Source organism: Amblyraja radiata, chromosome 33 (genome assembly GCF_010909765.2).
Source record: "Amblyraja radiata isolate CabotCenter1 chromosome 33, sAmbRad1.1.pri, whole genome shotgun sequence".
Taxonomy (NCBI): Eukaryota; Metazoa; Chordata; class Chondrichthyes; order Rajiformes; family Rajidae; genus Amblyraja; species Amblyraja radiata.
In genome coordinates, this window is record NC_045988.1 from 22,661,381 (window position 1) to 22,681,422 (window position 20,042).

General features: G+C 42.8%; 1 protein-coding gene across 7 annotated transcripts in view; it reads left to right on the plus strand.

Annotated features, from left to right (window-relative positions):
• Nucleotides 1-51: 51 nt before the first annotated feature.
• Nucleotides 52-20,042, plus strand: part of fam118b (family with sequence similarity 118 member B) — a 27,532-nt gene continuing 7,541 nt past the window's right edge. The window contains exons 1-6 of one of the 7 annotated variants that reach the window (XM_033049969.1): nt 67-181; nt 7,843-8,116; nt 10,650-10,707; nt 11,130-11,382; nt 14,022-14,249; nt 17,141-17,269. In XM_033049969.1, the coding sequence (XP_032905860.1) occupies nt 8,089-8,116; nt 10,650-10,707; nt 11,130-11,382; nt 14,022-14,249; nt 17,141-17,269 (696 nt within the window). In that variant the 5' untranslated portion in view covers nt 67-181; nt 7,843-8,088. Of the gene's footprint in view, nt 182-5,012; nt 5,036-7,842; nt 8,117-10,649; nt 10,708-11,129; nt 11,383-14,021; nt 14,250-17,140; nt 17,270-20,042 lie in introns of those variants that run through there. The other 6 variants (XM_033049968.1, XM_033049971.1, XM_033049970.1 and 3 more) reach the window with 6 other exon arrangements.

Consider the following 20,042-nt stretch of genomic DNA (forward strand, 5'->3'; position numbering starts at 1 on the left):
AGGCGGGCTCTCGGCTGATTGGCTGTGAGTGAGCACGTGGGGGGCACCGCTGCTTCCGGTTGGTGAAGTAACTGGGCGCTGTGTGTGGCGGGGGGGCGGTACAACACGGGCTGTCGTCAACAAGGGCCGGGTCAGGCCAGGGCACCACCGGGCCTCAGCGTCCCGCAGGTAACGTTACACGGTGAGGCTTCACTCATGGCCAATGTGATATCTCTGACACCGACTCCATTCACTGGGGACAGACGCAAGGTGCTGGAGTAACTCAGCGGGTTAGGCAGCATCGCTGGAGAACATGGGATGGCTGATGTTTCGGGTCGAGACCCTTCCTCGGACTGAGAGGCAGGGGAACGGGAGGTATAAACGGTACTTTGCACAAATGAATGGAAGATATGCCAAAAGCAACGATAATCAAGGCAACGTGGCTGTGGGACAGGTGATAACGAGTTATACAGACAGTGGAACTCAACTGGACATGCTTTCATGCTGTTCTAAGGATGTGCTGCCCTGTCAGAGGTGCTGTCATCTTTCATTTTCACACCTTACATGCTCTTAGTACCCTTCCATATCTCTAATTTCCCTCTCCCCTGACTCTCAATCTGAAGAAGGGTCTTGACCTGAAATGTCACCCATTCCTTCTCCCCAGAGATGCTGCCTGTCCTGCTGAGTTACTCCAACATTTTGTGTCTATCTTCAGTCTTTGTATTGTATTGTATTCAAATGTATTGTTATTGTCTCAATTAGAGACAACGAAATGAATTTTCCTTACAGGCAGTATCATAAAAATAAATAAATAATAAATAATAAAACATAATAAAAATATAATTGAATTAAAAAAAGAAGAGAAAGAAGTTGCTGACCACCAGCAACTCTGTCCCGTTGCTGGTGGTCAGTGAGTCCCAGAGATGTGGCTTAAGCCACCTCTGCCCAGTCTGAAGAGGCCACTGTAGATCCCTGAAAGGTACTGTGGCTGAAATCACAAGGTCCCATTAGATGTGAACTCCACCAAACAAATGGAGCCCATGGTTTGTGGATGGTGGTTGCACAAAAGGAGGCTATTTGGCCCACTGCCTATGTTGCCTCTCTGCCACTGTAACTCTCTAGTTGGTAGAAAGAAGGAGCTGCCAGTGCTGCCTTACCAAGGAAAGACACAAAATACACGAGTAACTCAGTGGGTCAGGCAGCATCCCTCTCTGATCCAGCAGCTGAGCCTCTTTTTCTGTAGTCTTTTAACTTTTGTATCAACTATATATGTTATCTATTTCCTGCTTGAAAGCCACAGTAACCTGCTTCCCACCACACCTACAGGAAGTGCCTGTCAGCCATAGGATGTGTGAAGGGAAATTGTGTTTCTTCATTCTGAAATCACTTTGTTTTATATCTGTGATCTCCAGTTAATGACTCAATGCACCAGTGAACAATCTGTCTCTGTCCACTCTCTCTAAACATTTGTCAAGTCAAGTCAAGTCACATTTATTTATATAGCCCATTTAAAAAACAACTCTTGTTGGCCAAAGTGCTTTACATTTGTTATAAGAATAGTATGAACAAACAAACTACATACATAAGATGCTGCTGCACCCGCTGAGTTTCCCCAGCAATTTTGTGTACCTTCGATATTCCAGCATCTGCAGTTCCCTTTTGAACAAACTACATACATATATGCATATAGCCCTCGCTCAGTGGACGTCAGGAAAGACTTGGGAGTATAGATAAGTTTTTAGTCTTGACTTAAAGGAGTCGGAGGGGGCAGTTCTGATGAGAAGGGGGATGCTGTTCCACAGTCTAGGAGCTGCAACCGCAAAGGCGCGGTCGCCCCTAAGCTTATGCCTAGACTGCGGGATATTCAGCAGCCCCAAGTCGGCCGATCTGAGGGACCTGGAGGTGGAGTGGTGGGTGAGCAGACTTTTGATGTAGGAGGGGGCAAGCCCATTGAGGGCTTTGTAGACATAGAGGAGGGTCTTGAAATGTATACGGAACCGCACATGGAGCCAGTGGAGAGAGGCCAGGATCGGGGTGATGTGGTCCCTTTTTCGGGTGCCCGTCAGGAGTCTCGCTGCGGCGTTTTGGACCAGTTGCAGGCGGGACAGGGAAGATTGGCTGATGCCAGTGTAAAGAGAGTTGCAGTAATCTAGGCGGGAGGAGATAAATGTGTGGATGATCCTTTCGATGTCATCAAAGTGGAGGAATGGTTTTATTTTAGCTATCGTCCGAAGCTGAAAGAAGTTAGCTTTTAGCACATCATTTATTTGTTTCTATTTGTCATTTTATTTGTTTCTATTAAATCTCTTCTGAGTCGTCCAAAGTAGTTTAGTTTATTTTGTTTAGTTTATTTAGTAAATTGTCATGTTTACCGATGTACAGTGAAACGACAGTGCTAATCTATGCATGTAATGGGAGCTCCTCATCGCAGGGCCATTCTTGGTGATAGTTTCTAAGCATGTGTAGAACAGGCCTTTTGGTCCACTATGTCCGTGTTAACCAAGATGTAAATCGAGCCACTCCCACACTGCAAGTGATCTGTAACCATCTATTCCCTGTCTGTTCATGGTCCCATTGTTGAGGGACCAGCAACTGTCAAAAAGGAAAAAGTGGGAACAAACCGGTCTTCGAGGCTAACAGTTTCAAGATTTATAATCTATGTTAATTGATTTGCACCTAATGTCATATTTCAAGATTGGTGATGAAACAAAATTAGATGGAATATGAGTAGATGGAGAATGTGGAGAGGCTTCAAGGAAATCTAGACAAGTTTGGTGGGCAAAGATATGGAATATAATATGGAGATATGTAATGTCATCCATTTTTGTGCACAGAACAGAAGCGCTTTGATAAATAGTGGTGTATTTATATTGTTACTTCCCACTGGAACTTGAGTATCCTTAAGTACAAGTTAATGAAATCTAACCTGCAATTGCAGCAAACATTCAAACGTACAGAATAGTGAAAGGCTTGGATATAGTGAATGTGGAGGGGATGTTTCCACTAGTGGGATAGTCTAGGACTAGAGACTTAAAGGATGTTTTTTTAGAAAGGAGCTGAGGAGGAGGAATTTCTTTAGTCAGAGGGTGGTCAGGGGTACTAATTTGAGGAAGGACATTCTTGCTATTGAGGGAGTGCAGCGTAGGTTCACAAGGTTAATTCCCGGGATGGCGGAACTGTCATATGATGAAAGAAAGGAATGACTGGGCTTGTATTCACTGGAATTTAGAAGGATGAGAGGATATCTTATAGAAACATTTAAAATGATTAAGGGATTGGACAAGCTAGATGCAGGAAACATGTTCCCGTTATTGGGGGAGTCCAAACCAGGGGCCACAGTTTAAGAATAAGGGGTAGGCCATTTAGAACTGAGATGAGGAAAAACGTTTTCACCCAGAGAGTTGTGACTTTGTGGAATTCTCAGCCTTGGAAGGCAGTGGAGGCCGATTCACTGGATGCATTCAAAAGAGAGTTAGATAGAGCTCTTAGAGCTAGTGGAATTAAGGGATATGGGGAGAAGGCAGGATTGGGGTACTGATTGTGGATGATCAGCCATGATCACATTGAATGGCAGTGCTGGTTCGAAGGGCCAAATGGCCAACTCCTGCACCAATGTTCTATGTTTCTATGTTATGGGGAGAAGGCAGGAGAATGGGGTTGGGAGGGAGAGATAGATCAGCCATGATTGAATTACGTAGTAGACTTGATGGGCCGAATGGTCTAATTCTGCTGCTATCACTTATGACCTTATGATACTCCTGGAACAGTCCTTCCACATTAGCACACTCTGACTATGAATAGACCTGGAGACCCCATCTCAGTGCTCCAAAAAGTGGGTCACCTTTTCAGGTTTCCAGAGTTGCAGGATTGCCTGCCCCCACACCAGTAACCTAATAACATAATCTGCCATATTATTTAATTTCCCCATTGCTATATTTTTAATCATAGTTGATCAGGTAATAGTGTGAATATCTCAGATGAACCTGACAGCTGTGAAACCCAGGCTTCATGCAATTAATCTACAAATCCTATTGGGTTTAAAAAAAAAAAAAAAAAGTTTCTAGTTAACATAGGTGTTCAGAAATTTGAATGGGTAATTTACATCGACTGCAGATGGGGAAAACATGTTTTTGGTGGGTGTACTTGCTAATCTTGGGGTCGACCCGAAACATCACCCATACCTTCTCTCCAGAGAGCTGCCTGACCCCGCTGAGTTACTCCAGCATTTTGTGTCTACGGTTTAAACCAGCATCTGCAGCTCCTTCCTGCACGTTTCGTTGGCTCTTTGAGTTTGACAGTTTTGAGTTGAACGGTTGCGCTTCGCTGGTCTTTCTGAACCTGCGCGGCCGCCGTGCGGAGCTCCCGAGTACCGGCTACTGCGCATGCTCGCGGCGTCTGGAGAAGGTGAGAGGGAGAGAGGTTGGGGGATGGAGGAGAGGGAGAGAGAGAGAGATGGGTGTGGGGGGGGAAGAAAGAGATGGTGAGAAAAATTGGGAGAGGGAGAGGAAGATGGGGAGGGGAGGGGGAGATGGGGAGGGGGAGAGAAAGGGGGAGGGAGAGGAAGATGGGGAGGGGGAGAGAAAGATGGGGAGGGGGAGAGGAAGATGGGGAGGGGAGGGGGAGAGAAAGATGGGGAAGGGAGGGGGAGAGGTGAGTAGGGGGAGGGAGTGAAGAGGATGGGGGAAGGGTGCAGAGAAGGGGAGGGCGAATGGTGGGGAGAGAGGAGGGAGGGAAGGAAGAGAAGGGGGTGAGTGATGAGTGGGGATGGAAGGTGTGAAGAGGAGGGATGATGAGGAGGGGTGCTAGGTTTGTAGGGGGCGAGCTGCGAGGGACATCTGGGGCCTGCAGGATTCTGAAGGGAAATGTGGGTATGTGAGTTAAGTGTGAGTCATGGGAGATGTTGGCCATGAGATTGGGATGGGGCTGGGCTGGGTGGAATTTGTTGTTGATAGAAGAAAGAAGCGCTTGTTCTCACTTTCTGGTTTAGATTTATTATTGTCACGTGTACTGAGATACAGTGACAAGCTTTTGTTTGAATGCTTTTAAATCAAACCAGGTAATATTGTACATGAATACAATTAATCCAAACACATGTAGAAAAAGTAGAGTGAAGAGAAAGATACCAAACCACAGAAAAAAAATCACCAGCGCAAATCAAATGTAGTATTCAGCATTATAGCATAACAGTATCGGGACTCTACTTAGGTTGTGGAGGGATCGTCCAGAAGTCTGATAATGGGAGTAATCTGTTTACTGATTAATGATCAGCCATGATCACATTGAACGGCGGTGCTGGCTCGAAGGGCCGAATGGCCTACTCCTGTACCCTTTGTCTATTGTCGACTGCTTACTGGCAGTATGCGATTTCAAGCTTCTGTATCTTCTGCCTGGCGGGAGTGAGAAGAATGAATAGCCAGTGTGGAGAATGTATTTGATTATGTTGGCTGCTTTCTTGGGACAGTGTGGAATGTAGATGGAATCAACAGTTGGGGGAGTCTGGTCTGAATGATGGACCGGGCTACATCCGCAACTCTTTGCATTTTCTTGTGGTCTTGGACAGAACTGTTACCCAACCAAGCTGTGATGGACCCTGAGAGTATGCTTTGTCACGATGCATCTGTAAAGGTTTGTAAGAGTTGTTGAGGACATGTGGTTCCCACCAGGTTCTGGACCCACAAAGATCTGGAGTTGCACTGAATACAAGAAGTGAAATAAATGACTTTGCCCTGAGGACGGAGAGAACGTTTGGCTCACTGCCACGTGCCCAAACTAGACATATGCAATTGCAGATGTTGGAATCTTGAGCAAAACACAGTGCTGGAGGAACTCACCAGGTTGGGCAGGGTCTGTGGAGAAAATAGACCCACACAATGTTTCAAGTCTGTACCCTTCTTCAGACATAGTGGTAGGTTGAGGGGGGGGGGGGGGTAGAGAAATCTGGAGAAGTGGTGGGGGCTTGATTCCTGACCTGAGCTGGTTCAGCAAAGAGGAAGAGAGAGAATCCGAGCCTGACAGTGTAAATAAGATGCATGTTGGACTGCAGCACCCAGTTTGGGATTTAAATCCATTATTTTAGGTGTGGAGGTGAGTGTGGACACTTTGTTTGGTGGAAAATTGGCTAATGGATGAAAACACATTTGTTGAAAATAAAATATCTCCTGTATTACGAGGAAAAGAGAATAACAATTTTTGTTGAAATACATTGGTAGTTTTCTAAACTGCAGTGGATTATTGAACTAATTATCGTATACTGATTTCAGGTCCTGAGGAAAAACAAACTGTTGCAGGCACTCAGCAGGTCGGGTAGCACTGTGGAGGGTGAAGGAAGGCAACATTTTGGGTTGGGATGCTTCAGATTTTCATGCTTAGTCTGAAGAAGGATCTCGAAGCAAAATATGAATCTATCCATCTGCCGCCATAGATGCAGTTTTCTTTTTTGGTTTAAGATTCCAGCATCTGTAGTCTCTTGTGTTTCTCTGATATTAAGGATTAGTTTTAGTTTTTTTTAAATCATGACAATGGAAATTATTGGTTTATTTGTAATAATATTAATGGTTGCATTGACTAGCTTGTAAAGATACAGAAATTATTCCTACCATATGGGTATAGTGGGCAAGTGCAATGAAGCCACAGTAATGTGAAAAAGGAATTTGTATTCATTCACCACTTGCAAATTAAGTGGCTGAGTACACGTAAAGTAAACGAGGATGTGTGGGAAGTACAATGGGTAATGTAAATTTAGAAAAGAACCACTAATCTTGGAGGTAGGTTGAAAAAGAACAAGTTCACAAGTTTTTAACCCAGTTTGCAGATTGCCTGATATGGTGCCAGTGTAGATGTTGTTCGTGCTGCTTTGATTTGATGTGTGATATTTATTTTATTCATCTGTTGTGTCCACAGTGCGAAAATACTCCTAGAAAATTATCACATGCACCCCCAGCAATCATAATTCATAATACTTCTGCTTATCTGTGACACATTGGAAGTTTATCTCCCACCATAGAGAAAACTCAACACATTTATTTTGTTAGATGAGCAAATTTGTTGTGACTTTTTTTACTTGGTCTGGGAAATCTTATTGCTTATAGCTTTAGTTTAGTTTAGTGATACAGCATGGGAACAGGTCCTTCAGCCCAGCGTATCCGTGCCGACCAGCCATCCCCGCACATTCACACTACCCTACATACACTAGGGACAATTTACATTGATACCAAGCCAATTAAGCTACAAACCTGTACATCTTTGGAGTGTCTGAAGATCTCTAAGAAAACCCACGCAGGTCACGGGGAGAACATACAAATTGCATACAGACAAGCATCTGTAGTCGGGATCGAACCCAGGTCTCTGGCGCTGTAAGGCAGTAGCTCTATTGCTAGACAGACACAAAGTTGGAGTAACTCAGCGGGACAAGCAGCATCTCTGGAGAGAAGGAATGGGTGACGTTTCGAGTTGAAACCCTTCTTGAATTAATATTTGTTAATGCTGAACACAATATAGTAGTACAGTGTCCTCTGCTTCAGAATTCAACAGAACTGAATTTTGCAGGCAGCTGTTGCTATATTCTATACTGCTTGCATCCCAGATAGTTAATGATGTGTTGAGTTAAATCACTGCCAAAATATCACCTTCAGTATCCTCCTAATACAATTAATAAAAATATGTTGCTTTTCTGTTTTTAAATTCTGTCAAAATTCTTAACTGTCTGAAACATTTTTGGTTTGTATTTTAAACACATTTGCCGTTAATGGTGTAGCAGATTTCTTTCCAACCATTTTCATCAACAGTTTAGGAGGTTTGAACTTTGTAGGCAACTTTCTATGCCAACTTCTGTTTCTAACAAAGTGTGTTTTCTGTTAAATGTAGAAGTCAATTGGAAATATTTTATGATGGATCGACAAACGGGTATTGGAGAAGCAGTGTTGTAGCATTCAGCGTGTGTTTTAAAATGCACCCATTTGCTACAATTTAAATTTATTGACTTTCAAAGAAGTTAAGCCCCTGTCCCTACATTGTCATTCTTTCTTGTGAAACATCAGCTCCCTAACTTTGGAGTTTCTCATCGCAGAAGCTGGATGGCAACTCTACCAATGCAAGATTTGAGTGCACAGAATGAAAAGCCATCAATCAAAAGGCACAGGTAGCGTATTCACTTTGAGCTACTTTACAACTAATATTTGAATTTCATACTTCAAGGTTTGTAAAATATAGTGTTAGAGGTAAGAAATATTGTGATTCTTTAATGAATGGCATTTGTTTAGATATCAAAGAGGGCAGCTCACTGCTTTGGCAGCTTCAACCATCAAGCAATTAAAGAATACAAGTTCTGAGCTACATCGAAGGGGGGGGGGGGGGTAAGAGGCATTGTTTTTATTGTTCTTATCTATATTATTTTAATAATGTGTTTGTAATGAACTTTTTTGTTTACACAGTACTATCTTTACATATCTGTCATGCTGCTGCAAATAAGAATTTAATTGTTCCATTTCGGGACATATGACAATGAGACACGAGACTCTTGAAAATTAATGATTGGCTTTCTTTTAGGTATCTATTTTGATTGAAAACTACCAAACCAGTGAGCTATTACCCTCTTGATGAAACTTATGCACTAATTTGTGTTTTGATATAGCAATTTCAAACTGACCTTGGTTCTTTCCAGTGAAGGAAGGAATTGCAGATGCATGTTTAAACCAAAGATAGAGACAAAACGCTGGAGTAACTCAACAGGCCAGGCAGCATCTCTGGAGAGAAGGAATGTGTGATGTTTCTCGTCGAGACCCTTCTTCAGACTAATGGGTGATGTTTCGGGTTGAGACCATTCTTCAGACGCTGAAGAGGTTCTTTCCTCTCTGGCTGTCGGTTGATCTATGCCTATGATTTAAATTGGCCTCTTATAATCTGCAAGATAAAACCACATTATACCTATCATCATTTTCTCCCACGTTGGTTACTTCTGATTCAAAGAAATGGAATCTAATTTGTCAGACTTGTGTATCGGCAATGCTAAAGTTGGGCATTTCCTTGAAACATGCTTGAGTATTTTGAGAGGAAAGGAGAATGCTGCTGTGCTTTTCATCATGCTTTGTGCTATTTTATCTGTGGTTGGTTGCCTGTTGAGAGAGCGAATGGGTTGTGTGGAATCCACAGCAGAGGCCTCAGACATGACCTGAGGAGGAAGTGGGCTTGAGAGACTGGCATGTCCATTCATATGCTTTGTATAACTAAACCATTTGAACTGATTTTTCCCCAATATTTTTATTTTATACAATGATTGAATGATACTCTATTGTCACATGTACCTAGGTACAGTGAAATTCTTTCTGTTGCGTACACGAAGAGTCGCCATGTTTCCTGCGCCGACATAGTCACAAAAAGTTAATCCAACGGTCCTATCTTGCAGTGGAGAACCAGGCCTGCAGCTCCACGTGGCCGTAGACAGCCCCCCCCCCCCCCACTGGGTTCCCCCTTCAATCTCGGCGACGTGGGGTTCCTGACGGTGTAACTTTGTGTATTCAGGAATTAAGTTCCAAATGAAAAGAAATTGCAACATGCTCCCATCCCCATACAAAATGCATGTCGTGCGTGGACTATTAACAACCACTCCTAAATATATTGGAAAAATATCGATGATTGGAAGTTACTGTGCAGTTAAAGTTTGTTTCTAGTTTTACTGGTGGCCTTAAACAAGATCTTAGGCACTGTGCTGCCAATTTTAGAATTGGGGAGGTGGGTACTTGTTTTTCATAATTTGGGGGGAAATCTGGAAGTGTACGTGTGCTTGAGTGAATTGAGAATGGATTCAAAATTGTGTTTTTAACAAAAAATGAGAATTAAGGAAAAGGTACCAATGGAGAGAACTCAACATTGAGAATGAAAATGGGGGAAGAGTTATTTTAAGTGACCAGAAAGAAAATGGGGAGAAAAGTTATTGAAGAGGCTGGAGAGAAAAAAAGAGGTTACAATAGCATCTGTCATGACCTTGTTATGCCCAACATATTAATTATTTTAAAGTACATTTGCTGTTGTGGTGTAGAAAATTCAGGAACTAATTTCAGCATCAAGTTTAATGATGGCATTTATTTCTTGAGCACATAAAGGGATCTGCAGAGAATACTTCTGTAAATAGACCGAAAAATATTTATATGAATTAAAAACAGAATGCTGGAAATACTCTGCAGATTCTGTGGTCTGAACAAGGGTCTCGACCCGAAACGTCGCCTATTCCTTCTCTCCATAGATGCTGCCTCACCCGCTGAGTTTCTCCAGCATTTTTGTCTACCTTCGATTTTTCCAGCATCTGCAGTTCTTTCTTAACCAACTGTGGAGACAAATGATTGTTTCAAAATCATTCAGAAGGGTCACAAACCTGAAGATTTGTATGGATCTCACTCCCCAGAAGAGTATTTTGTTTCCCCCACAAGTTTTACTCTGATGTTGGTTTGTTACTGAATTTCCTATAATTTTAATGGATTGAAGCATGTTTTTACATTCTAACATAATCACACAGTGAAGAACATGGATGAATGCTTAGAGGATATACATGCTGGAAATAAGTATTCAAATTTTTTTACGTGTGCTGCATTAAAATTAAATTGATGAAAATTGTGTGCTTGGTAGTGTATCTAAGTGGGATTTATTTTGAATATCACATGATTTCATTTCTTGATTAGGCGCCTTACAGCCCACAGATCATAACCATGCTCCCATTTTCTTGGACAGCATGTGCTGGTAATAGTTCTGCTGTATTTACACCTCTTCCTGACCCATTTCATCTCTTGCCTCTTCACGTTGTCTTGCCATAATCAGTCCTTTAGCCATTTAACCACTGTCACTCCATCCCAATATACACACCTTCATGTTTGTTCGTAGCTTCTCTGTTCTCCTGCCCTTTTGCTTGGCTCTGCGCTTGCTTAACAATTTCTAAATAGTTAATTTACAGTTCTGTTGAAAGATCATTGACCTGAAACATGAATTACTTTTTTTCCCCCTCCACTTGACCAATTGATTTTGTTATTTTGGCTTTCTAGCATCTGCAGTGCTTCTGTAACTCATTTGGATGTTGAATGTTCAGTCTTTACATCTAAATTAATTCAATTGTTGAATATTATGTGAAAGCCATTTTAAAATAAATGAATGAACTTGTCCAACAGGAAACTTTTGCCCAGCTTGAAGACAAAGAGAGCTGAAGATTTGGTGCTTGTGATTGGAACAGGAGTGAGCGCCGCTGTGGCTCCAGATGTCCCCGCTCTGAAATCCTGGAAGGGACTGATCCAGGCGTTGCTGGATGCTGCCAATGATTTTGACCTCTTGGAGGATGAAGAGAACAACCAATTCCAAAAGGCTATCCAAGAAGACAAGAACCTAGTGCATGTCGCGCATGATTTGATACAGAAGCTCTCGCCAGTAAGTGACATTTTTGCATAATTTATCATTTTGTTACAGGATTGGTAATTCTGACAACTGAGACAGACAAGAAATGACCTGAAATATTGTCTTAACTGTTTCTGGCTGTGGATCAGTGACATTAGTATTGAACCATGTGTGAATTGCTGTGCAAAGTTTCTTCGATTAAAACAGTGGTTCAAAAACAACGTTTTTAATGTAATTGATGTAATTAATCGGTGACATGATTGGGGACACAAGACTGCAGATGCTGGAATTTTGGCCAAAATGCGAAGTGCCAGAGGAACTCAGCGGGTCAGGCAGCATCTAGGGAGGGAATGAAAAAGTGACGTTTTGGGTTTCGTTTAGTTTTTAGTCCAGAGATACAGCGCGCACTGAGTCTGCGCCGACCAATGATCCCTGCACACTAACACTATCCTACACACAGTAGGGACAATTTTACAATCATACCAGGCCTAATTAACCAACAGATCTGCACGTCTTTGGAGTATGGGAGAAAATCGGAGAACCCATGTCACAGGGAGAATGACAAACAGCACACAGCACTCGGAGTCAGGATCGAACCCGGTTGTCTGGCGCTGTAAGGCAGAAACTCTACTTCTGTGCCACCATGCTGCCCTATCAGGTCTGAAGAAGGATCTTGACCTGAAATGTCGCCTCTCAAATCCCTCCCCAGATGCTGCCTGACCTGCTGCCTCCAGCTGCACTTTGTGTTTTTACCCCAAATCATTGCTAACCTGGATCTACAAACATGTTTTGTTATAAAACCACCTGTTTGTTTTGAGAGCAATATTGTGATGCACAAGCATTATTAATAGTGGCACCATTCTCACAAATTTAATGTGGATACATTTCAACAACATCAGTGCTTTGTTTTTGAAAAAACAGATAATTTTGGTCCAGGTCAAGTGTGATATAAATGGAGGAATGAGAGTATTTGCCATTTTCATAATCCTGATAGTCGCAAAATAGTTTCTAGTTTTCTCACTGTCAGGTTGGGTACTCGGGAGGAGGGAAAAAACTGACCTGGGAATCTGGTTTATCATCCACACGCTGTCCCTCAGCGGCAACATTGTATAAAATGAGTTCACGTTTCATCTTTCCCTGACATCTTGGAGATGCGCGAGTCTGCTTACAGTTTGGCTATATTTGATTGTGTTCAATTCAGATTGCAACTGTCCCATTAATCACTGTCTATGTCTATCATTGCAAATTTTGTGCTGCTCCTTATCTCAGTCTGTGATACTGAAGCCCTTTAAGGGCCTGTCCCACTTGGCCGTCCTTTACGCGACAGGCCAGAAGTGACTGACACGCGACGGTCGTGCACGTCATCATGCGTCCGCACAGCTGTCTGGAGCGCGTGACGTCATTTGGAGATAGACACAAAATGCAGGAGTAACTCAGCGGGACCGGCAGCATCTCTGGAGAGAGGGAATGGATGATGTTTCGGGTCGAGACTTCTTCAGTCTGAAGAAGGGTCTCGACCCGAAACATCACCCATTGCTTCTTTCCAGAGATGCTGCCGGTCCCGCTGAGTTACTCCTGCATTTTGTGTCTATCTCCAATCGTCTTGGCCCCGCTCTGGGAATAGGAGTGGGGGCGGATCCGGATCCGCAACAGCCGTGAGCCACAGGCCGAGTTTGGCGATCGTTTGCCTGCTTCTGCTGCTGTTGGAGTTGAGACGTTGCGCCGCGCTACGGTCTTGGGCCTGTTCCACTTTGGCCGTCAGTTACACGACAGGCCGGTGGCACGCGAAGATTTCGTGCAGGTCGAAGTCCACACTCCTCCACACCACTCCATGCACCCGTCCCGCGCTACCCACGCGTTACCCACAAGCTACCCACACGCTAGCAGGTCGCATAAATGGTGCGCGAATGACGGCCAAGTGGGACAGGCCCTTTAGTCTTCACTGTATCCACATTTAACTATTCAACACAGATGTGGGAATCCTTGTGTTGCTTGCTGTAAATTTGATGGCTCGGGCTAAACGTTTCACTTGCTCCTCAACACCAGTGCTTTCTGATCTACATTGGTTCCTGGTTCAGCAATGCCTTGATTTAAAAATGCTTGACATAAACTCTTTAAAATAAATTCAGTGGTCTTGCCATTCCATATTTCTAATCCATTAATCTACACTTCTGGATTGTATGTTTTTTGAACATCTATGATAGTAATTTACATGAGTATTTGTGTATATGCCTTCTGTTGCCTGGATATTCTGTTGCCTGGGGTTTTCTTTTTACATTAAAGGGCCTGTCTCACTTTGGCGTCATTTACGCGACATCATTGACGCATCACGACGCACAGCGCGCACATGGCTTGTGGTGGCGTAGGCAGTGACGCACGTGGCGCCCCAGGATTTTGTGATTTTTAAAATCCTCGCACGCCACCTGCGTGACGCGCAAATGACGTCCGAGGGACAGACCCTTTAGTTTATTTGAATGCATTTGAGCAAAGATCAATCTCGTGTCCAGAGATTTTAACAATGAGCAAAACTACACATTATGAAAGGTGCAAGATTATATTTAATCAATATTAAGGCATAATCAAACATATCTCCTTGCTCTTTCGGTTTTGATAGTCATTCTCTTTCAGATTTTTTTCCAACTCTATGATATATTTGTTTTCAATCCCTTCAGCGCACCAGCAATGTTCGTTCAAGTTTCTTCAAGGACTGTTTGTATGAGGTTTTCGATGACCTTGAATCCAAGTTAGATGATGTTGGAAAGCACCTCCTGCAATCCGTTTTGAAGCTGATGGAGAACGGATCCCTGGTTTTAACCACCAACTTCGACAATCTTGTGGAGATTTACGGGTCTCACCAAGGAATGCAACTGGAGTCATTGGATCTCTCAGATGAAGAGAAGGTAAAAGTATGGAATGCAGTCTCAATATACAAAAGGATGACACTGGATCATAATATCTAACGATTGGTGTTGAACTGGTGGAGATGGGGCATGCCAATGTCTGTATCAATTGCCTGTGGTTTACATAATATTTCTCTAAATGAAAACCTATTTGCAAAATCTTTCCTCATACCATTGCATCTGTCTGGAACAATGCAGCTATTTTCACATGTTCACAAGTCATGGGAGCAGAATTAGGCCATTTGGCCCATCAAGTCTACTCTGCCATTTAATCATGGCTGATCCATCTTTCCCTCTCATCCCCATTCTGATATTCACCTATAACTCTTGGCACCCTTTCTAATCAATAATTTTGACTTGTGAGGAAGACCAGATGCATTCACCTTTATGTTCTAACCATATAATACACAGTGACCCTGGTTTGATCCTGACTTTGTGGAGCTTGCCCATTTCCCCTGTTACTGCATGGGTTTCCTCCCACATCCCAAACACGTGCAGGTTTGTAGGTTAATTAACTTCTACGTTGCCCTCACTGTGTAGGGAGTGGATGAGAAAGTGGGACAACATGGAGCTAGTGTGAATGGGTGGTTGATGGTCAGTGGAGACTCGGTGGGCAGAAGGGCCTCTTTCAAAAAATGTAATCACTGTAAAAGAAGGAACCCAATCTAATTCACACTGAGGGCTGGTCTTGCTTTTTTGTTTCTGAGGTACAATTAATTGCCTGACCACGAAACACCATAATACATTTCTGTTCATCTGCTATAGACACAACCTACCAGGCAAGTACTGAGTCTGAAGAAGGGTCTCGACCCGAAATATCACCCATTCCTTCTCTCCAGAGATGCTGCCTGTCCCGCTGAGTTACTCCAGCATTTTGTGTCTACCTACCAGGCAAGAATGCTTCCTTCCTCCGCATTTGCTTCAGTGACCGTACATTAGCTAAGTAAGGCTTCTCGGGTTGAACAATGTTGAGCAATGTTGCCTCTGCAGAATCTTGGAAATTCACTGAAGTGAACCAATATCTAATAATAATAATAATAATGCATTTTATTTGCTGGCGCCTTTCTGGACACCCAAGGACACCTTACAGGACATAAAATCACAATACATTTATCAATATTAAAATCAAGTTGATTAAAAAAAAAATAAAAAAAAATACACAAAACATTTTAAGTCATTAAAATCAGGATGAACATGGTGGAAGTTATGTCGGGTATGCTAATCTAAACAGGTGTGTTTTGAGTTGTGATTTGAATTGATCAATAGTGTCCAGGTGACAGATGGGAGGTGGGAGAGTGTTCCAGAGACGTGGGGCAGAGCAGCTGAAGGCTCTGGCACCCATGGTGCTGAGTCTAAATGTGGCGACAGTTAAAATTGCAGCTGAGGAGGAACGAAGTGACCGGGAAGGAGTGTATGGTAGCAGCAGGTCAGAGAGGTATTGGGGAGCAAGGTGGTGTAGGGCTTTGAAGGTCAGCAGTAAAATTTTGTAGTTAATCCGGTGGTGCACAGGGAGCCAGTGGAGCTGAGTGAGGATGGGTGTGATGTGGTCCGATGATCTGGTGCGGGTGATGATCCGGGCTGCAGAGTTCTGAATGCATTGGAGGCGATGAAGAAGTTTATTGGAGGTGCAAGTGAGGAGGGCGTTGCAGTAATCGATGCGGGATGTGACCAGAGCGTGGATGAGGACTTTTGTATTGTCTTTGGAGAGGGAGGGGCGGAGTCTGGAGATGTTGCGGAGATGAAAGTATGCAGAGCGTGTGATATTGCTGATGTGGGGGCCAAAGGAAAGTGTACTGTCCAGAATGACGCCGAGACTTTTGACATGGGAGGAGGTGGGTATGGGTGAGCCATCAACTGAAATGGTGAACGGGTGGGTTTTGGAGAGTATGGACTTTGAGCCAATTAGCATGATTTCTGTTTTATTTCCATTGAGTTATCTCCAATATTTGTTTTAAAATCTGAAGTCTACTTTCTTTAGAACAAAATCACAATCAAGTGATAGCCTTCCTTTTTGGTGTGCCTCAATTCATCACCCCTCTAAGATCTGTGATGCCCTTGAGAAGATTAGTACTCTTCTATTATTTTTAACTCTGTTGTGGATGGTCCCTATTGCTTTCTAAGACTTAAGTTTGAACAATGAGTGGTGCAATGGATGTATTTAGATCTAGCTAGGTGATATAGGTGGCATTTTGGATCTAGACCCTTCTTCAGAAATGGTCCCAACCCAAAACCTCACCTACCCATTTTCTCCAGAAATGCTGCCTGACCCTCTGAATTACTCCAGTATTTTGTGTTTATCTTTGGTATAAACCAGCATCTGCAGTTCCCTTTTTTTTGTTTGCATTAGCTAGGTGATATGGCTTACAATGTAAAATGTAAAGGAATGGACAACAGTGTATGGAAATCAGATCTGCAGTTCCTTGACATGTACTTGTGTGTTGAATTTATTACATCATTTTATTAAAGCCGTAGCGCCTCAGCGCCAAAGATCTGGGTTTGATCCTGACCTTGGGTTGCAGTCTATGTGGAGTACGCACGTTTTCACTGTGACCGCATAGGTTTCCTCTCGGTGCTCCAGTTTTCTCTCGTATCCCAAAGGCGTGGGTTTGTAGGTTAATCGGCCTCTAAATTGCCTCTAATTTGTCGAGTGGATGAAAAAGTGAGATAACATGGAACTAGTGTGAACGGGTGATCGATGGTTGGTGTGGACTCAGTGAGCCACAGGACCGGTTTCCATGCTGTATCAGTAAACTAAATTAAAAATAACTGCAGTTTATTGGAGTATTGGGCAGAAAATTGCACCCCTCAATTGAAGACATGTATAGCGATGTAATTTGTTATGCAGAATGTATTTGTTGAAACTAATGTCCATTTTTTTCTGCCTGCGGTAGGTACTAGAATGGGCACAGGAGAAACGCAAGTTGAGTGTTTTACACATTCATGGTGTTTACACTAACCCCAATGGCATTGTTCTGCATCCTTTGGGTTACCAGAATGTGCTGCGTAATACAGAAGTAATGGTGAGTTTTATTGTTGTACAAATATGCCGCTGGACACATCTGACAAAACAAAATCATATCGTAGAGATTAAACTTCTTGGCAAAAATGGCACCACTTGAATTTGGTTAACTTATATAGAGTTAATCATTGCCATTATTTTTAACACAGATGATGTAAAATGAAACTTCAATTTATAAGCGTTTCATAGTTAGTAGATAAAGCATGTCAAAGGAATATTGGATTTCAAGGATGAAGCATAATTCTATTAAAGTCTTTATCATCCACCTTGATCCAGACAATAAAAAGGTCCAATTTTAAGAGAACATTTCTCATTGGTATGTAGCAGGTCAAGTGTGTAGGTATTCAGTTTTCCTTCATTTTCATGTCCTTTCACCAACAATTTAATTTGCTGGTTTTCATTAGATTTGGTTATATCTTCCATGAGGACTATATTGAAAGTAAAACTCGGGGTATTGCAACACCTTGGCACTACGTAAATGCAAGTAGTTTTTGTTCTTGCAATGGAACAAATAAGAGAACAGTGTATAAGAAAAAACTGCAGATGCTGGTTTAAATCGAAGGTAGACACAAAATGCTGGAGTAACTCGGCGGGACAGGCGGCATCTCTGGAGAGAAGGAATGGGTGTGGTTTCGGGTCGAGAAGAAGTGTCTCGCCCCGAACGCAACCCATTCCTTCTATCCAGGTAAGCTGTCTGTCCCGCTGAGTTACTCCAGCATTTTGTGTCTAAATAAGAAAACAGTCTAAGCTAGGCTATTCCATAACTACAACGCTCATAGAGAGAGGGAGCTGCAGCATTAAATTTATAACAACAGGAAATCTTTAACTAAAATTGACAGATAGATTGGGTTTGGAGATAGGTTTCCTCTTTCTACTACCAGCTGCACTTTAAAGACAATCAAGTAATCTAGACCTGTATGAAAGATATAGTAAACAGTTGAGACGATGCTGTCTGCTTTCAGATACTGAGGTCCCACCTGCTTTCCCAGATACACACAGCAGATCTGTGTCACGATGTGGAAAACATGTCCTGCCCCAGTAACTTGGTTAATATTTCTGAAAGTTACTCAAAAGCACTAGCTAAAAGAATATAATGCAAGTCAGTGCCTGAATTGAGAAGAGACCTACCAGAACGAATAGCAAGCTGCCTAAATGAAGGGTAGGAAGACAAATTTGTTGTATTGATAAAATTATGCACAGAATAGTATGAAAGAAGTATTTCTTTTGACTCCTCTTGTTATGAAGTCCAACATGCCATAAGCTTTCTTCACTGCCTGCTGTACCTGCATGCTTACTTTCAGTGAGTGATGAACAAGTATGTCGAGTATAAGAGCAAAGAGGTCCTTCTGCAGTTGTATAGGGTCCTAGTAAGACCACACCTGGAGTATTGTGTGCCGTTTTGGTCTCCAAATTTGAGGAAGGATATTCTTGCTATTGAGGGAGTGCAGCGTAGGTTCACGAGGTTAATTCCCGGGATGGCGGGACTTGCACATGTTAGAATGAAGCAGCTGGGCTTGTATACTCTGGAATTTAGAAGGATGAGAGGCGATCTTATTGAAACAAATACGATTATTAAGGGATTGGACACGTTGGAGGCAGGAAACATGTTCCTGAAATTGGGGGAGTCCAGAACCAGGGGTCACGGTTTAAGAATAAGGGGTAGACCATTTAGAATGTAGATGAGGAAAATCTTTTTCACCCAGAGAGTTGTGAATCTGTGGAATTCTGTGCCTCAGAATGCAGTGGAGGTTAATTATCTGGATGCTTTCAAGATAGAGTTAGATAGAGCTCTTAAAGATAGCGGAGTCAGGGGATATGGTGAGAAGGCAGGAACAGGGTACTGAATGTGGATGATCACTGTGATTGGTGGTGCTGGCTCGAAGGGCCGAATGGCCTACTCCTGCACCTATTGTCTATTGTCCATTGAAAAGTTGTGTAAAATGGAGTCAGTGGGACAGTCATTTGGGCACGTAACCTGTTACTGGACGGCATTTGTGATGGTTTGATTTAGCACTTAAAGCAATCAATTAATAAATAAATTCCAGTTCATCCTGAATAAGCTGTGAAAGGGCCATCTTGATGCCTGTGGGTATTCCTGTGCATGTCACTGTCGTAATATATATTATTAACGTGTATTTTCAGGTTGAGTAATGAAACTCCATTGACAACTGAAAGCTTGCAATGAAGTAAAATCATTATGGTTAATCATGTTGCGTGAAGATCATCAGATGTTGAACCAGACGGCCTATGCTTTGTAAATAAATGTATATATATTGGATGAGTATGAATTTTGAGTTTGTTGGTAGCAGGGCTGCCAATATTGGGTGAGAGTTGGGAGTGAGAAATTGCGAGAGACCAAGCCCGAGGGAGCATAGCGACCGGGGGGGGGAGGGGGGGGGGGAGGAGGGTGTCCCCCTCCCATTGGTACGGAACATTTGCATTTTTCAGCTTGAAATTGTGTAATATGGTGCATACTGTAGCGAGTCTTTCAACTTACACTTGAATGCAATATATATGCTTTAAATTGGATTGGAGCGTGTTTGAAAGGGGGGAGGCTGTGCGATCACTGATCACTTGCCTTGGGGGTACCCGGTGAGGGAGTGGAGCAACTGAGTGGGGAGAGGGTGTGGAAGAAGGGTGTCCCCTCTCCCAGGGTAGGAACTTTTTGAAATTTGATGTATTAAAATCATGTTTTAGTGCACTGTAAAAGTATGATTTCAATGTTTTTTGTATGAAGTATTTTTAAGAGGTAACTTTTTAAGGGGTAACTTTAT